This window comes from Chiroxiphia lanceolata, chromosome 1, assembly GCF_009829145.1.
Source record: "Chiroxiphia lanceolata isolate bChiLan1 chromosome 1, bChiLan1.pri, whole genome shotgun sequence".
NCBI classification, from domain to species: domain Eukaryota; kingdom Metazoa; phylum Chordata; class Aves; order Passeriformes; family Pipridae; genus Chiroxiphia; species Chiroxiphia lanceolata.
In genome coordinates this window covers 15324191-15340468 of record NC_045637.1, presented here as the reverse complement: position 1 = coordinate 15340468, position 16278 = coordinate 15324191, and the positions used below count along the sequence as shown (strand labels likewise).

The following is a 16278-nucleotide window of genomic DNA, read 5'->3' as shown; positions in this document are numbered from 1 at the left end:
ATGATAAAACAAAGAAAAAAAAAAGATGGACAAATTACTCATAATATTTATAACAACGTAGTTTGCACTTCCTTCCTAAATCTGAACTCTACAATGAATCATTTTCATGAGAAGGTATTGTAAATTGGAACAGTATGAACAAAACCACTCAAAATAGTCAATCATTTGCTAGTAACAATTTACACTCAACATTTTATGCTCAACAACAAGAACTAGAATAAGGTAAGACACCAACCACAAACACAGACTTGAAAGAAGCTATGCTTTGCCCATGTTTGTTACACATAAGTGGGGTTTAGTTCATTAAACCCTAATCCATCCATTCAAAATGCAACAGAAAATGTCTGATGATTGTTTTCATTAAAGTAATACTACCTTAATGTCTGTTGGCAAACAGACTAGTTTAACAGATTTCAGCTCAATCACCCTGGGAACAGATTTTTTATATATAGTGGTATTTAGTGAACATTCTACAGAGGTGGGGGGGGAAAAAGGAAGATAAGCTCATACTTGCACATGAGGAACGTATACTTGTCCCTAGTTTTCTCCTTGGTTGATTAGCAAATGCCACAATTTTTAAAACACCATTAATGTGTTTTAAAGCACCACAATACAGGTTAAATAGAAGAAAACGGAGACCAGAATAGAAATTCTTTACAAGTTCACTGTCTTCTTTGGCTAAAATGGGAAAATAATTGCTTCATATACAGCCTGCTCAGGGGCAGGGCAGGGAGGTAGAACTGAAAAGAAGCACCTCTTTCCAACTAAGTTAGATATAAGTATCAAACTGGACTAACACCCACTCATTCTTTGTTTATTCACAGTATCACTCAATTGTGCCTCCTCTTGCATCCAGATACACTTACACTGGAGATTCTCGATCATCGGCAGAAAACACTATTTCACTCCAATACACATTCACATGTGTCACTCAAGTCTTTTGCCACCACACCTTTATCCAACTTGTTAAAACAGGTGTACAGACCAGAGACACAAAAAGATACTCTGGTTATATACATCTAATTTCATAAGAAAATAGTAAGGAAATTAAGATCAGTGGGTGGTGAAGCAGAATTTAACAGTGATGGAAGCAGTACAGCAAACATCTTTTTGAGACCACCTGGATGTAGAAGATGAATGTACCACAGAGTTAGCACATAAATAATATTCAACTTGTATTTAGGGTAAAGTTCAGGTTTATCATACACTTGCCATAAGCTCTGTCTTCCACAGTCAAGGAATCCATAACTAACCTGCCAGATTACGGCACAGCAAGCTCTCTGCCCCCGATAAAATTATTCTCAGTATCTTCACAATCTTGTAAGCTTCACCTTTTCCACTTTTTCTCATTAGCTGCTGAGTTCTCTATGCACACTCACTGTCCCTACTACTGGAAATACTACTTGCCTGTTCGATTTCACTCCAGAAGCATTTGCGATAGGATGCCAATTTTACTGCAGTGTTCCTGATGATAATTACTCACAGAAAGCAGCCACAAATGAAACAAGCATGGGCTGTTACAGAGTATCAATGATTTTTCAACCACAGAAAACTAGGATTTCAACACTGCTAAAGGCTAACCAAATACCCCAATTTACAATTAAATTATTACATAAGTCTGCAGGTTTTGATCTCCAGCCTGAAGACCACAGCAGACACTATCCAGGGAGATACAGACCTCAGGGATTTAGGCCTACCTGCAACCTTGTTTTCTAACAGAGTCTGAGAAAGGGAGCAGAGAAAGTCACTAAATTTCGTGTTTATGACTGCACTGGAGAATACATTAGCTACCAAAATAATTTATAAAAAGATGCATCTAATGACACACTCTCTTAAACTCATCTTGAAAAACCTGCCATCAAAATACTACCCTAAGACCAAGCAGGAAATGTGCTTTGAAACTTGTACTAAAAAAAGACCTTCAGGTGCAAAGTAAAACTATTCCTCTAGTGATAACAAGAACAGTTTCAAACTCTAAAAATGCCATGGCCATTTATTTGCTAGTCTAGATACAGCAGGAAGAGCTGACCACTATACAAACAATGCCATGACATCTGATACTTCATATTGAGTAAACTATATATATCCCCCAAAAAAGAGCACTAACTTCTATGTAGACATTTCAGGGGAAAAAAAAAAAAAAAAAGATGTTATGTTTATGAAGCTCTGGAACAGAATCAGAATAGTTTTATTGGTCTGAAAATACATGTAAGAAATATTAATATTAAAAATGTAAGTAACACAACACACTGAGAAATAAGAATTTTTTCAAATGACATCACTACACCAGTATAACCCATATCTCATTCAATGCTGATTCCCCTTACAAACACTATTTACAATTCCCATCCATCTATTCCTCTAATAATAGATATTGCCCCTTTGTACAAGTATAATTGTTTTTAAATACCCTTAGACCCGACACTGCTATGCCACTGCTACACAACATTAACAGTAACCAAACCATATTTCAACTGTTACTTTTATTTAAGTAACGCAGTTGGGCAGCCAGGAAAGGTTATATCCTCAAGGAAAAAATATATAAAATAACAAAAAACCCCCCAGATTTCTAAATTCTAATACCACGAACACAAGTCAATAATTGTATGCAGCATGATTTAGTAAATTAGCATATAAGATATATTCAGGTACATAACAACTCTTTAGAAAAGGATATACAAGTAACTCCTACATAAAACTCAAGAGTCCCCCAGTCTTGTAAATTTAGTGTTCAAAATACCAAAGTATTTTAATCACTTGGAGTAGCCACTTGTCAGATTTTAATTGCCATTAATCCTAAAAAAACCCCTGCAGTTCAGCAGTGTTCCTAATCTCCAGATCTTCAAAGCACTGTTCCAACATTAAGAATGAAGTCATACTACAAAAAAGAAAAAAAAAAAAGGCGCCATTCTGAACCTATTAAGAACATCAAAGATACATATTTTAACTGTATAAGGCCAAATTTTAACTTGGGCAACATCCCAACATCATGGTTGTTAATTTCCGAGGTTTTACCTCATTACAGAAGTACGTGTAACATGAACCCTCAGCTGAAGCCTGGTGAGCCTTTGGGGGTCCTGGGAAGATCCCGCTGTAGGGACACGAACATGCCAAGATGCACATTTCTGCATTTCTCTACAGACAGACAACAGCAAATCAAAGCACTGATGATTCATTTAGGACTGTGTTCCAGAGAGCTCAACATCACCACATTGCAACCAGATTTCCAGTACCTGTGTCGTGTCTTACCCACGTGAAATCAAACGAGAGAGCTGCTGTTAGCCCACTGGATACATGATGTGACACGCTGATCTACAATCTTAAATCAAGTATTTAAATCTTTCTAAATGCTTTTTTTAAGTGCTTTTTGCCACCCCAGAAAGCTTTGTGGGCACAACCACTAGCACCAATTGTCAGCATCTGGGGAGAGGATGAGGAGACAGTCTAAGTAACACCATGTCATGTTTTCAAACCAAACATAACTGACATGGGCATCCATGTGGAAGGTGCCATGACACTCACACCCTCTCGGTATTTAACACCAGTGAAACTGTGATCAACATTTACCTTGGCAAGAGGGTCTTGAAAGCTATCACTGATAATAATGTCTGATATATTTTGAATACATCCATACCACACAACGAGCCTTCTCCATGAATTCTTAAAACTCAAACCACGAACTTTTACATTTAAGTGTTACAGCATGAGCAATTTTACTTAAAATTCTAGCATAAGCCAAGTTCAAGACAGAACTGATAATGCAGTTTTGTAAATGGATCCATCTCAACTATCATTACTAACAATTGAGTTTGACTTGAGCTAACCTCCAAGATGCCTAGAATCAACATCTACCTGTTACACATAAAATGCATATCTGCCCCTTCTGGAAAGAGACTTGAACTGTTCAGCAATTAATATCCACATGAAGACACACCAAATTTTACAAATCAAATTTTTCACTAATTTAGGGGCCCTGTCTCCTTCCCCAAGTCACACTACACCAAAAGCAAATCTACAACTGGTGTTGTGCTGAAACTTCACCAATTAGCTATGCAAAAATGTAATTTAATTAAATAGTTCTGAAATTCTCAAGTAAGCATGGAATGGCTTTGTTTAATAAACAAAGACTTAGAAAAAAATATGAAAAAACTAGCTATAGTGAAACATGGACCACGCTAACATTTTTAATAGTTCTAGGTGAGGTTTTTACACACTACAGATAAGTGCTTAGCCTATGCTTGCAAAAGACAAGTTCTGGAAACTGACCAAGCAAAAACTTGCCTTGAACTGATTTGTCTCCTGGCTATAGCACCACTTGATAAGACAGTAATAGAAAGACTCAACTTTCCTGCCAGGAGAAAAGAAACTCCAAAGTAAATTAAAGATACCATTGCAACGATTAAGAGTAAGAAAACATATGTCTAATACACGTAACACTCTCCTCCAGATGATTAAGGAGACAGATGTTTACAGACACTTCACAGAAACCGGTTCTAGAAAGCATTGTGACAGATAACACGTCAAAAGCATAAAATCAACAGGTCGATACCCTGGTCTCATAGGTGCTGGATATGAACAAGAATAAAGCCATGGCATGAGGTCAACACTAAGCTGAGTGGTGAAGTTGACAGACCTGAAGGACAGGGTGCCATCCAGGGAGGCCTGGACAAACTCGAGAAGTGGGCCCATGGGAATCTTATGAGGTTTAACAAGAGCAGTTACAAGGTGCTGCACTTGGGTCAGGGCAACCCCTGGTACAAAAACAGGTTGGGGATGAACAGACTGAGAGCAGCTCTGCCAAGAAGAACTTGGGGGTGCTGATGGATGAGAGGCTGGACATGAGCAGGCAAGGTGCACTCACAGCCCAGAAAGCCAATCATGTCCTGGGCTGCACCCAAAGCAGTGTGGGCAGTAGGGTCCAGAAGGGAGGTGATTCTGCCCCACTACCCCACTCCTGTGAGACCCCACCTGCAGTGCTGCATCCAGCTCTAGAGTCCAGCATAAGAGGGACATAGACCTGTTGGAGTGAGTCCAAATGAGGGCCACCATGTTATTAGATGGATGGAGCACCTCTCCTATGAGGAAAGGCTGAGAGAATTGGGTTTGTTCAGCCGGGAAAAAGAGAAGGCTTTGGCATGACCTAATTATGGCCTGCCAGCACCTGAAGAGAGCCCACAAGAACGTTGGAGAGGGACCTTTTACAGGAGCATGTAGTGACAGAACAAGGGGAAATGGCTTCATCTATTCTAGATTAGATATTAGGAAAAATTCTTCACTGTGAGAGCAGTGAGGCACTGGAACAGGTTGGACAGAGATGCTGTGGATGCCCCATCCCTGGAGGTTCAAGGCCAGGCTGGATAGGGCTCTGAGTAACCTGATCTAGTGAAAAGTGTCCCTGCCCACAGCAAGGGGGTTGGAACTAGATGATCCCTAAAGTCCCTTCCAACCCAAACCATTCTATGAAACTGAAGATTAGAGGTAAAACTGAATTTCACGTTATACTAATCTTGAGAAATTTTACTATCTCTACTGACAAACACCAAATTCACCTAAATGCATATTATAGCTCATCTGCAGAGATCTTCGAATTTTTCTAGATTCTCTTATTCAACAGTACTGCATTTCTGACCATTCCTGACATGGCAGAGGTCTAAACATTTATTCTTTTCTTCTTCGTGCTTAACTTTGGAATAAAAGCTCTTAAACCATTACACCAATTTTATTTCAGAAGTAAAAAAAAAAAAAAAAAAATAAAGTACTGTTTTCCATTAAGACCTTCAACATCTTAAAGTAATTGTTTTGCCAGATATATTCAGTCCTAACTACGATTGGTGGCCAAAAAAAAGGTATTTTAATTCCCTGAGAATAATCAGAAAGATACTTAATCTGAACATCCTGTCCAAAAATCTAAAGCCAAAAGGACAAGACTGAGTAGACTTGAAAAGCAAGGCAACTTCAGAAAAATGTTGTTTTGAATAGCAACTTCAGAAATAACAAGCCTTAGCCCTCACTGTTCTGTCCAGGAAGTGTAACAGTCATCTTTTGGACAGAAGACCTCGAACGCCCCACAATATTTTACCTTTATCTTGACTTGCTAGAGCCTAAACACCAACATTTATAAAGCCTTTGAAAATATAGTTCTTGAAATAGTAAGCTCACATTTTCTGTCACTCAACAGCTAATTCAACACCAGATGTTAAAATCTTACTTCTGAACTTGACAGAAATTTGGGGCTTAAAAACAGTACTTAAATAGGAAGCATAATGGAATGACGTGCCATTTCATACCATTTCAAGTGGGTGCAAACATCAAAATCTCCTCTTGACAAGAGTGGAAGTGTCTCGGAGCTGAGCCTAAATTCATCAACTATGAACAATGTGTATTGATCTGAGGTGGTTCTTGAGCAGGGGCTGCTACATATATTTTCACACTGAAATTATAAATTATAGGAGTCTGTTGATTTTGTATCATGCAGGCCCTCAGTACCAAATCATTTTGGAAATTCGTGTTAAATTGAATGGAAAATAGTCTATCTTGAACTATGGGGGAGATGATGTTATGTTATATGCTTCTATTTGAATATTTTTGAGTATTAGGAAGTGTATGAGAAGCATCCAAACCTTTTTGTTCCCTGGGTGACTTATTACATCACTTGATAAAATAGCACCTGCTTAGTTTGTAAACCTCAAGATTTTAGATGACTCAACTACAACAGGGAACATCAGCAACCTTGCTGCTCCACAACATGCAGGAGGCTTAAGAAAACTCCTGAAATCACATCAGATTGTTGATTTAACAAATATTTTCTGCCTACTACATCTTGGTTTAGGAACCATTTCATTCTGTAATTATAGGAATCTAGCTGGTTTTCCATATTACTTCTTGCTTATAACCAACTAACTCACACTAACTAGCCCTTTAACACTTTCCTGCGGTGTTTGGTTGGGTTTTTTCCCAACAGAACAAAGAAGATGATAACATCCATACATAGCATTAAGCCAGATGCAACATACATTGCCACTTTATCTCAGTAAGTGGCTGATTCAAACCACAATTCTAAGTCAGTAACAGGCCATGAAGCATTTTATCACTCCTTCCTGAATATTAACTGCTTATATGCACTGTTTGGGGTATGGTTGGAAAAACTCTACCTTGCTTACCCCGAAGCTCAGTCTAGGAAAAGTAGACATTCAGTTCATTTTTCACTTTCTGTAATTCTCTTGCACAGATTCTGTGTAGCTCAGCACCACATTCAATGCAAACTGAATGCAAGCTTCAACCACCACCAGAAAATGCCCCATAGAAAATACTTGGTAAGTACCCACTTCCTCAGTTGCTTTATCTCTCTTTTTAAAAAGAATTACTTCCAAACTGCTGTGATTCAAGAGCCCCAGAATTTCCCTTAAGCAAGAGGGAAACCTTCCTATCAGGATGCAAAGGGCCTTCCTCTACATCCATACAGCCTCCCTGCCCCTTTCAACAGCCCCAGGCTTCCAACAAAGGTGGTCATTCTCACAGTGCAAGTCCAGATTCACTACAGACACTGCCAAGTGATAGACACAGACACTATTTACTGGAAGCACACTCAGCTGCTGTACACGTGGATTAGCTGCTCACCCATTCTGTTACTGGGATACTTTAAAAGTCACAGATATTTAAAAAAAAAGACAACATAAAACCTATTAAAAAAAGCTACTCCAAATTATAAAAATCACTGATTTCAGAAAAAACAAGACACAGAACATGAAACAAACCATTTCTTAATACCTAGAACTAAAATTGGTAAATACCTTATCTAAAATATAAAACGGAAAAGACAAACTGAGACACACAGGCAGGTGAAATTCAGCCTGAAGAACTGAAACAGTACAGACATTGAGCCTGTTTCTGTACAGTACAACATTAGAAGGAAGATTACTGTGTTTTGGTTAGAGGTATGTTGGTTTTTCATAGGCTGTGTTTTTCCTTGACTTTGCCAGGAACCTGCATTCATCAGCTAATGTCTTGAAGGTACCATGAAATATCTGCTTAAGTCATTTATTTACTCATGTCCAAGTGAGCTGCTTGTTCTTGCAAAGGGAGAAAGTTAAACACAAATGGCAGTACATCAAAGGAAAAACTAATTAAACTGTGGAGAAAAGAGAAGTTTATTAAAACATAGGAAAATACTGAATGCTAATCGAGGTGTGTTTTACCAAATAGACCCCAATCTCTTCCTGATTTTGATCCCACTGTATTTTGGGGGTTCTTTCATACTGCACAGTTTAAGTTAACAACCATCCCCATGGTTAATCACAAGCTATTAGTCCACTTAAATATGGCCTCAGTGTAAGTAAAAATGCACCATTACTCTTGTGTATTTAAATTCTCTATTGCTGTGTTCACACACTGGTATAATGTATTTCTCTGCAATACAAAGTTTCATAACACATTTCACAGTACAGGCATTCATGTGCATTCCCATGGAAACCTTCAGGGCCACAGGCACTGTAGAATCACTTCCTTGTAGAAACATTTCTGTAAGGCAGCCCCAGGACCTCAATCCTGCAGTGGCAGGGCATTAGATGTTATTAGCACACTGTCAGGAGGCAGCGATAGGGCTGTAATAATACTAACATCCAAAATTCTGCTAGTTACAAGTAGGATGGAGCATTTCCCCAGGACTAGTTAGTATATTACTTCTCCTATTTCCCAAATCTCACTGAACTCAAATCTTTTGAAAACATTCAGTGCTTCAGGCAATTTTTGTAAATCGCCAATACAATATATATTTATTATTTGTAATGAATTCAGTACTTAACCATCATTTCAAGAACGAAAGCTGATGAATACACTCCTTCAGAGCACAACATATGGAAACTATATAGAAGCAGTAGAGGCAGGCACAGTTTCAACATTTTCTGCTTGAAACACCAGAGCCTTGCGCTCACACTTCACCATACAGTCCATACATATGTTCTGTCTATTAGTGAATCACCATCCTTCAACCATTCACAGTGCTCACTGAGCTGGGAGCGTATTTGCAAGTATAAGGTTTTCTCTTCAGCATCAACTTCTAGCAGCTTTCTATGAAAAGATTTGAAGATGACAGCCAAAAGCAGCAGTAGCAACTTCATTTAGCAGCCTATTCTTTAATCAGATTGTGCCAGACTGTTACCATTTTGAAGATAAAAACTGCAAGATAGTTACCCTTACCTATTTGAGTGCCAAAAATTAGTAAAATAGGGTGGACCTAGATGGGAAGCAGGGAGTGAGGGTTTATCTGAGACTACTGATCTTTTTCAAGAACCATATCCTGCACAACAAAACCAGAATATATATAATATACTATTTAAGGGTGTGTCTTTAAAGCATGACTTCCATATGCATTCAACAGATGCTTCCAAGTAACCAGTAAAATCCCTACCGGACATGACTTCCATGTCATTTTAATAATTTATAACCTTTTACACAACAACTTTTTCCACATTGAAGCACTCAGCCTTTTTGGCAAACACTTGGTTATGTGCTAAGGTAATAGAGACAGATCCTCCTAGTAACAGTCAGTGCAATCCAGAGAACCAAGCCTGGAGAGAGTCTCAGTTTCCCTGAGAAAAAAGTGTAAAATTGAGAAAAAACCACACCAAACTTGAACGTCAGTGATTGCTGGTAAGTTTCAGCTTCCCCATCTTTCAAAAGAGAGATTTGCCACATGAAAATTACTTCCAGAAGAGTTTCACTTCTAATAACAGCTACTGTGACAGTGAGATTAAAAACAACCATTTTAATTTTATCACTGAGAAAGCCAATGGAGAAGACAGTATAGCTTTCAAATTGTTCCCAAGGAGTGATGACAGCTGCAGTAAATACCCTATGTGTCATCTAAAGTTCAAAAAGCTCTAAAACAGTCTTTATTTCTTTTTTGCATTGATAGTAATGTAATAGTAAAAAAACCCCGAGTCCTAAGTGCTCAAAACTCAGCCCTATATTGGCAAAGGATTTTGTCAGAATTCTTCCTCAGCTACACATAAAAACCCCCAAATATTGACAAGTGATTTGCACCTCCAAGATCCTAAACACCAAAGAACACTGGCCTAACACAAACAGGTATGCATGTGCTTACTGCACAGATATGGGTTCCATGGAACAGGAATGATGCCAAGTGCAAAGCAGAATACAAAGCGTGAACAGAACAAAGGCAAAGACTGACAAGTCTTACATGCTCAAAGCAACATCCGAACACTCATTTTCCAGAAAAACCCCAAATATTTATAAAAGAGAATTAGCCTGTTATTGCATGCATACAGCAAAAGTCAGCTGCATCTTCAAACTCCAGTCTGAAGAGAAAATAAGCCTCTGTATTAACTTTAAAATTTGATTAAGACAAAAGAAATTAGTAAAATGCTTACCTGAAATAAATATTCATATACGAGTCATTCAAAAATATTCCTACATTTATGCTTAAGTAACTTTGTGTATGCACATTACAAAAGACATTATCAAAGTTAAGTTCCATTGTCATGGTTTTAGATTACCGAATAGCTTTAAAAATACTAACAGGAGTATTTATTATACAAGCCTGATTTTTTTTTCCATTTAGTACACTAACAATTTATTTACTTTTCATTAAGCTGATGCCATTCTGTGGTAATTCTATCAAACCGCTGAGCACTGTTGTAAAGCCAGTATCACATCTCTGCAATGTTAACGCTACCAGAAGACTAAAAATAATATGAAAGAACAGCATGGTCAAAGCTGTACCATCACTGAGAACATATTTTGAGCTTGTGCGTAAATACGGAAAAACAACATACAAAGTAACCATATCCAAAAATATACAAATACAAATATCCAAAAACAAGAGGCTTGCTCCTCTTCCTACAAAGGCCTGTCATAAGGTCAGTAAGGTTTAATTAAAAGATGGAAGAAAAAGTCCTAAGGCAGAATAGGGTATAGAAGTTGTTCACTTCATACACACCACCAAGGGCCTTTCAGTATCTGTACGTGCTGATTTCCTCTCTGTGGCCTCCTGTACCACATACACTTCCCTCGACTACACCGTGATGTACATCAGCTGCAAAGGTCTAATTCTCTTACAAACTGAAAACCAAAGGAGAACATTTAACAAGGTTTCAGTGTACAAGAGGACATAATGCACTACCTCAGCAACAAAGCCAGCACTTGTCACCTCCCCACTCACAGAGTCAAAGTTAACACCTAAATAGGATACAAAGGTAATGCTTATTACCTGCTGTGTTTCAGATATAATATTCTCATCACTAAAATGTAGGAAGTTATTTGAAACATATTTGGTGGAAATATGTTTTTCCTCGGTATTAACACAACCAAATAGTAATCACAAGAGCACAATTTACTGCTTTCACAGAAGCTATGCATACACAATTACTACATAAGAGACCAGCCTGATATGCACATGAGAGGGACAAAATATAATGAGAAGTTTAACTCTTAATGACAGCACTGTAGAAGGCAACACATTATTTCTCCTTGCATTAAGCAAAAAAAGAAAAGCCTGTTTTGAAATAAGATTTTCCCCTTAAAGCCTTGAAGTGTAACACTGCTCAACACATTTAAGCCACCTCCACATTTAGATTAACTCCTTTTGTCAGCACACGAGTTTCACGGTATGAAGCGATACCAGATGTTCTGGTTTTAAATGCCTCACTTGAGTACACTTACCATGACACTTATGAGATGCCGGGTGCACCACTGCACTCTTACAAATCATACAAAGTTTATGCTTTGCTAGCAAGTATATCTGCTATCCCCTGACAAAATCTGCGTCCTCACACCATCACGATGTGGGTACTTTACCCACCGCAGTTTAAGAAGTCTTCACTAAGCCTGAAAAGTGTGACATTCCAAGGAAGTTCTTGCCCTTTCAACTTACCAGCACACAATAATGCTTTCTCTTCTGAATTTAAGCATAGATTATATGTCAGAAGTTCCCCTCTGGGTTAGACTCATGCAACTCATTGTACATGAAGATTAATAGCACATAAAACAAAGCGCCTCTCTCTTCTCTATGCTTCAAGGTATCCATGAACACATTAAGCCAGTATTCACTTCACAAACTAACTCTCAGAGCCAGCATAATCTGATCTAATTTTTTAGGGAAACAGGTCAAGGAAAAGTCAACTAGATTAAACTTCAACTTAAAATTCCATTTTAACTCCTTTAGAGAACACACAAAACACAATACAGCCTAAAGGACTTTATATCCTAAAATCCTATTCTACAGTTCTGCAGTGTCAAGAAACTGTACAGAGAAGAGCAGGCAGAACACACTGTCTGTGCATTCTTCAAAAAGGGTACAGGAGAAGGGGGAAAAAAAGCAGAAGAAATGCTAGGAAAGGTACAATATTTACAACTTAAGAAATGTCAAGAGATTTTTAGCCAGTTCAATACAGGCTTCACTGGCACTAAAAATTACTCAAATACTATGGATATTGATTGCTTTCTTTCCTAGAGTGTCAAAAGTTAGAATTTTAAAAAGTGCTTAAGCAAACATTTGCAAGATGAGCCTCAAAAACTGATTTTCAGCAATCATGGTACCTTATTTCATTTACTATGATCAAACATATCACCCTAAAGGGCTCCTCACCCAAGAAGCTAACTAGGCTTTCCTTATCCCTAGCTGGGAATACAGTCCAGTCAGTCCTACATCTTTAGGGGAAAAATGGCTGGTAAAAAGAAAACATGGCACAAGCAACCTAAATATCACAATTATGAGTAGAGTAACTATTGAAAAAGAATTCAATAATGATGTTAGGGTGTTTTTAGAAAGGCAGACTCACACATTCTTACCTATATTTTTATAAATAAATAAATAAATAGATAGATAAACCCTTTACATACCACAGGTAAGAATACAAAGCACTGGGCATACTGCACCATCACCAAACTAGGTGAAGCAATGAAGCTTAAAGTAACAATCTTTGATTAAATCAGTCATATCTGACACAAGAGAAATATCTGCTCTACAGCCAAACTAGTGCTGGAGGTGCACAAATGCAGACAAGGCCTACAACTTCTAACCATCTTCTTGACATATTTATGTTTTAGCCGATGTATGTTTGCATTTAACATAAATAAACTTACAAAGGTACTTTAACTTAAGCTCTATACAAAATTTAAGAAGGACACCTAAATGTATATTCAAATGCTCACAGAATTAGGTAGCTGGAACAAATACTGGATGTATTAGTCTTCTCTGTATGTGAGAATGTGAAAGTATGTTTAGAAAGCTTGTTATTTCAGAGGAACAGTAAAGTATAAAATCTCCAATATTTGTAGTGATGGATGTTACCTTAAAACATAGCCCATAATGATGCAGCAATACCTACTTTTGGGCCTCCTTTTTAAATTTGGTACAATACAACAACCCAGAGTTAACTTCTTATTTTAATCTGATTAATTCCTTATTTCATTACATATGGTGTAATTTGGATTTAGATCAAGTGCAGCTTTTCAGGTAACAAACTAACAAATTTAGAAGAACTGCCACGTCAAGAGTAAAAACAAACAATCAAATCCTAACTAGTAAGATAGGCTAAATTCACGTAACTTCTTGAAATATTAATGCTATTAGAGTAATTTATTTTGGTTTTGATACCTAGAAGATTGTATTGTTTTCTGATTAATTTTTGAGAAATTTATAGCAGACAGGAATTATCTATGCATACAATTATATTGGGAGTTTTGAATAAGGAATGCCTTTTGTAAGGCACAGTAAGCAAAAGTGGATGTTGTTCTTCATTCCAGTACAGGAATGACTACAACATCAAAGGAAATGGACTCTATCCAGCTGCTTTTACAACAGAGGAAAAAACACTGATTGCATGTGGGTCCAGAGCCGTTGATGTTGTTAAACAAGACATGTTTGATGTCCTCTCTTTTTGGAACTGGTTGTCTTCTGAATGATTGAACTGAATGTGTCCTGCAGTTTAAACCACACAATAAACAGAAAGATGAGATTCCTGCTGTTCCTTTTATGGAATATTGTAATCTGCTTTTGATGTATTTAGTAACAAACATTAGTAGTGGCAGCCTGTGCTTGTTCTAGAGATCACTGTATTTAACTCATCCCTAGTGAGTGGGGAAGTGTAGTCTTGTTACTTTGTGAGAGCACAGTGGAATACTAGGAACATTATAGCAGATTTCAGTAAGATACTTGAAGGACTTGCAACAGAAGCCCCTGTTTACAAAGCAAGCAAATTTATGCCAACATTTTGCTCCCTCACAGGTGTCACGGAAGTTTATGAACCACACTGTCAGTGTCCTGAGAACACTTTGTGTAAGACATACCTCCAGCAGGAGGGAAGGTGAAAGCTTCCACCTCCCTCTGTAGGACTCCATGCGAGAGGCACCACTGAGCTGCACCAGGAGAACACACAAGGACAAGGGGGAAAAAAAAGCATGAAACAGAAAGTACTCAAAGGCATTTGCTGGACTGTAAGGAGACCATCAGGGCCATTCACAGTTGATCTGAACAAACAGCAGCTCACAAATCAGATTATACATCTGATAGAGAACAGTTTCTAAACACCTGTTCTCTTTATTTCTTTAAAGCAGGAACAAAATAAATCAGATTTAACAATTGTTATCAAAGTTCAAAACTGATTGTACAGAAATGGAATTAAGGCTACAACCTGTATCCTGCTCTTAACTATTCCCTTTTTCACTGTTCTCTTAAACTTGCTAATAAACAGCCACACACCCACACTGATTGTCTGGCACCAGCCTGAGCAGGAGCAGTCTGACATCCACTGCTGGATTTTTAGGGTATTTTACAGTCAGTTTTCAGCACTCCTTGAAAATGCTCCATGCACCAAAGTCATGGACACACAGACAGTTGGACGGGACAGTGGACAAAACTATAATTCAAGTTTTCTCTTTCACAAAACCTACTATACACAAATAAGTTATTCTTCCTCTTCCCAAATATTTTCTCCACTATGTAACTCCAGGACAAGGACTGAAGACTTTCAGTAATAAATGCCAAGCAGGCTCTAAAGTTTCTCTCAAAACTATGATGTTCCTTCTCATGACCAGGACACCAATTCTCTCCTTCCAGCTTCAGCTGCACAGTGTTCTGCTGACATTTGGCAAAGACAATGAAGTAATAAACAGTGTTTCTACCCTTCAGAAGTAACTCTTCCTTTCTATGTCATTAATAGTATTACCAACTGATAAGACATGAACCAACACACGAAGAGGCACCAGCAAAGCCAAGAATCAGCTTTAGGAGATGCTCTTCTATTCCAGGTCTGCATGGATTGCCTGTATCAGGATGACTCTGTTCTCTGATACGTCCCTCCAACCCGCCACGTTACTTTATTTCTCATTAAGCAAAAGCAACCAGTGCTGCAGCCCTGGCAGGGACGGCAAAAAGTACAACGGGGAGGGAAAAACCCGCCGTGCTTGTCACCTCGTACACCTGCGCAGCTTTCTGAGTGTGTGGCGAGTCTGAGGCGTGAAAGCTGGAACCGGCAAACCCGGGCACGGGGCGGCGGAGCTGAAGGATGAGAGGGGGCATTTAAAGGCAATTTAATTTACTCTCTGCCCTGGTCCGACCTTCGCTCACACCGGACGGGAGCCGCTCCCAGCCCTGGGACGAGCAGGGGGAGCCCGGCACGGGAGGCTCAGCAAGAGGATGAGGCCGTTCCTGCCCTTCAGGCGGCCACGCTCCCGGCACTGCCCCACGGACCGGCCCCGCCGGCGGTTCCACGCGGCCGCCCCGCCCGCCCCCCGCCCGCGGCGGCCCCGGGCCCTCCGCTTACCAGCCCGTCGATTTGCACTTGCTTGACGGCCGAGTCTCCCGCAGCCGCGGCTTTGCCCTTGCCCTTGCTGGCGCCGAAGCCGCCGCCGGCAGCGCCCGGGCCCTCCTTGCGCGACGCCATCGCTGCCCCCGCACGGCCGGAAAGAGAAACACGGCGCACAGGAAGCGGCCAAATGGCCGGGGCGGTGCGCGAAGAAGCGGCCCCGGGCGGGAACGAGGCCCTGGCTCGGTGTGCCCGGGGACAGCCGTGCCCTGTGCTTTCCCAGCCCGCGCGGCCCCGCCGGCCTTCTTGTCCACAGAGTAAGGCGATCGTTTGCGTTGGAAAACACCTCCAAGATCATCGAGTCCAACCTGTGACCGATCACCACCTTGTCAATTAGACCATGGCACTAAGTGCCACGTCCAGTCTTTCCGTACACATCTCCAGAGACGGAGGCTCCACCATCTCCCTGGGCAGCTCATTTTAATGTTTTACAACCATTGCTGTAAATTCTTCC

At 39.5% G+C, this 16278-nt stretch overlaps 1 protein-coding gene across 1 annotated transcript in view; it reads right to left on the bottom strand.

Moving 5' to 3' along the window:
* The window catches only part of EIF3H (eukaryotic translation initiation factor 3 subunit H), an 86482-nt gene extending 70551 nt beyond the window's left edge, over positions 1-15931 (bottom strand). Inside the window, exon 1 of the mRNA XM_032701347.1 lies at positions 15783-15931. Coding sequence (XP_032557238.1) covers positions 15783-15902 — 120 coding nt within the window. The 5' untranslated portion in view covers positions 15903-15931. The remainder of the gene's footprint in view (positions 1-15782) is intronic.
* Positions 15932-16278: the final 347 nt, after the last annotated feature.